At 50.2% G+C, this 875-nt stretch overlaps 1 protein-coding gene across 1 annotated transcript; it reads left to right on the forward strand.

Moving 5' to 3' along the window:
• Positions 1 to 875, forward strand: LOC125206243. The gene is made up of 2 exons (XM_048105526.1): positions 1 to 325; positions 451 to 875. Exons 1-2 carry the CDS (start codon positions 1 to 3, stop codon positions 873 to 875), a joined length of 750 nt encoding a protein of 249 aa, XP_047961483.1.

The raw sequence follows: 875 nt of genomic DNA on the forward strand, positions 1-875 counted from the left end.
ATGGACTTGCCATCGCTAGTTAACACTGATGAGTACGACATCAGTGATATGGAGTCCGCTCCAGGGAGGGGCAAGGCTGTGGCTGTAGCAGTGGATGATGAGGGGCCGAAGAAGTATAACCCGGAGGAGACATTGTGGCTGCCCAAGAACTTCATCGACGTCTCCGAGGATCCTATCATCGGCAACCAGCAGAGCGGTAAAGTGTTCTGGGAGCGGATTGCCCAGAAATATAACGCTGGTCAACCAAGAGGGACGTTCGAGCGTGGCTACGTGAAGCTACGCAAGCATTGGGGTCAGGTCCAGAAGGAGATGTCCAAGTGGAATGGCAAGTAGACTAACGTAGTCCGGATGTGGCCGAGTGATCACAACGAGATGGACCTCGTGGCTAAAGCAAATGAGGATTTTTATTCTAACGGGAAGAAGCACTTCAAGTACTATGACGGTTGAAAGATTACCGAGAAGAGCCTGAAGTACACCGATGGGGCAAAACTGGCGGGAAGTGGGGTGCCGAAGATAACCAAAGTTTCTGCTTCCGAAAACTACTCTTCGACGAAAGAGGTCCGATAATCGACCTCAACGTGACAGACGACGACATCTTCATCTCATCCCCTAGTACTCAAAGCCGTCCTATGGGAACTAAATCGGCAAAGAGAAAAACAAAGGGGAAGGCAACTACAAGTTTCCCCACTATGCCGCCGCCGCCACCCAATCCTTCTCTGGATAAGATATCCGACTCTATGTCGGATATGAGTATTACCTTGCGGATGGGCCATCTAATGGAATTGACGTTGAGGGATACCTCGACAATGTCGGAGTTCGACCTCGAGTTGCACCATGAGATGATTGCCTACATTTGCGCACAAATGAAGAAGTAG

This window comes from Salvia hispanica, chromosome 2, assembly GCF_023119035.1.
Source record: "Salvia hispanica cultivar TCC Black 2014 chromosome 2, UniMelb_Shisp_WGS_1.0, whole genome shotgun sequence".
Classification (NCBI taxonomy): Eukaryota; Viridiplantae; Streptophyta; class Magnoliopsida; order Lamiales; family Lamiaceae; genus Salvia; species Salvia hispanica.

What these genes read in the sequence shown, in the direction of transcription:
- LOC125206243 (XM_048105526.1), top strand. Translation starts at nt 1, where the DNA reads ATGGACTTGCCATCGCTAGTTAACACTGATGAGTACGACATCAGTGAT. An exon ending in GGAGATGTCCAAGTGGAATG is followed by an intron (nt 326 to 450) that starts GCAAGTAGACTA and finishes GACGGTTGAAAG; the next exon opens with ATTACCGAGAAGAGCCTGAA.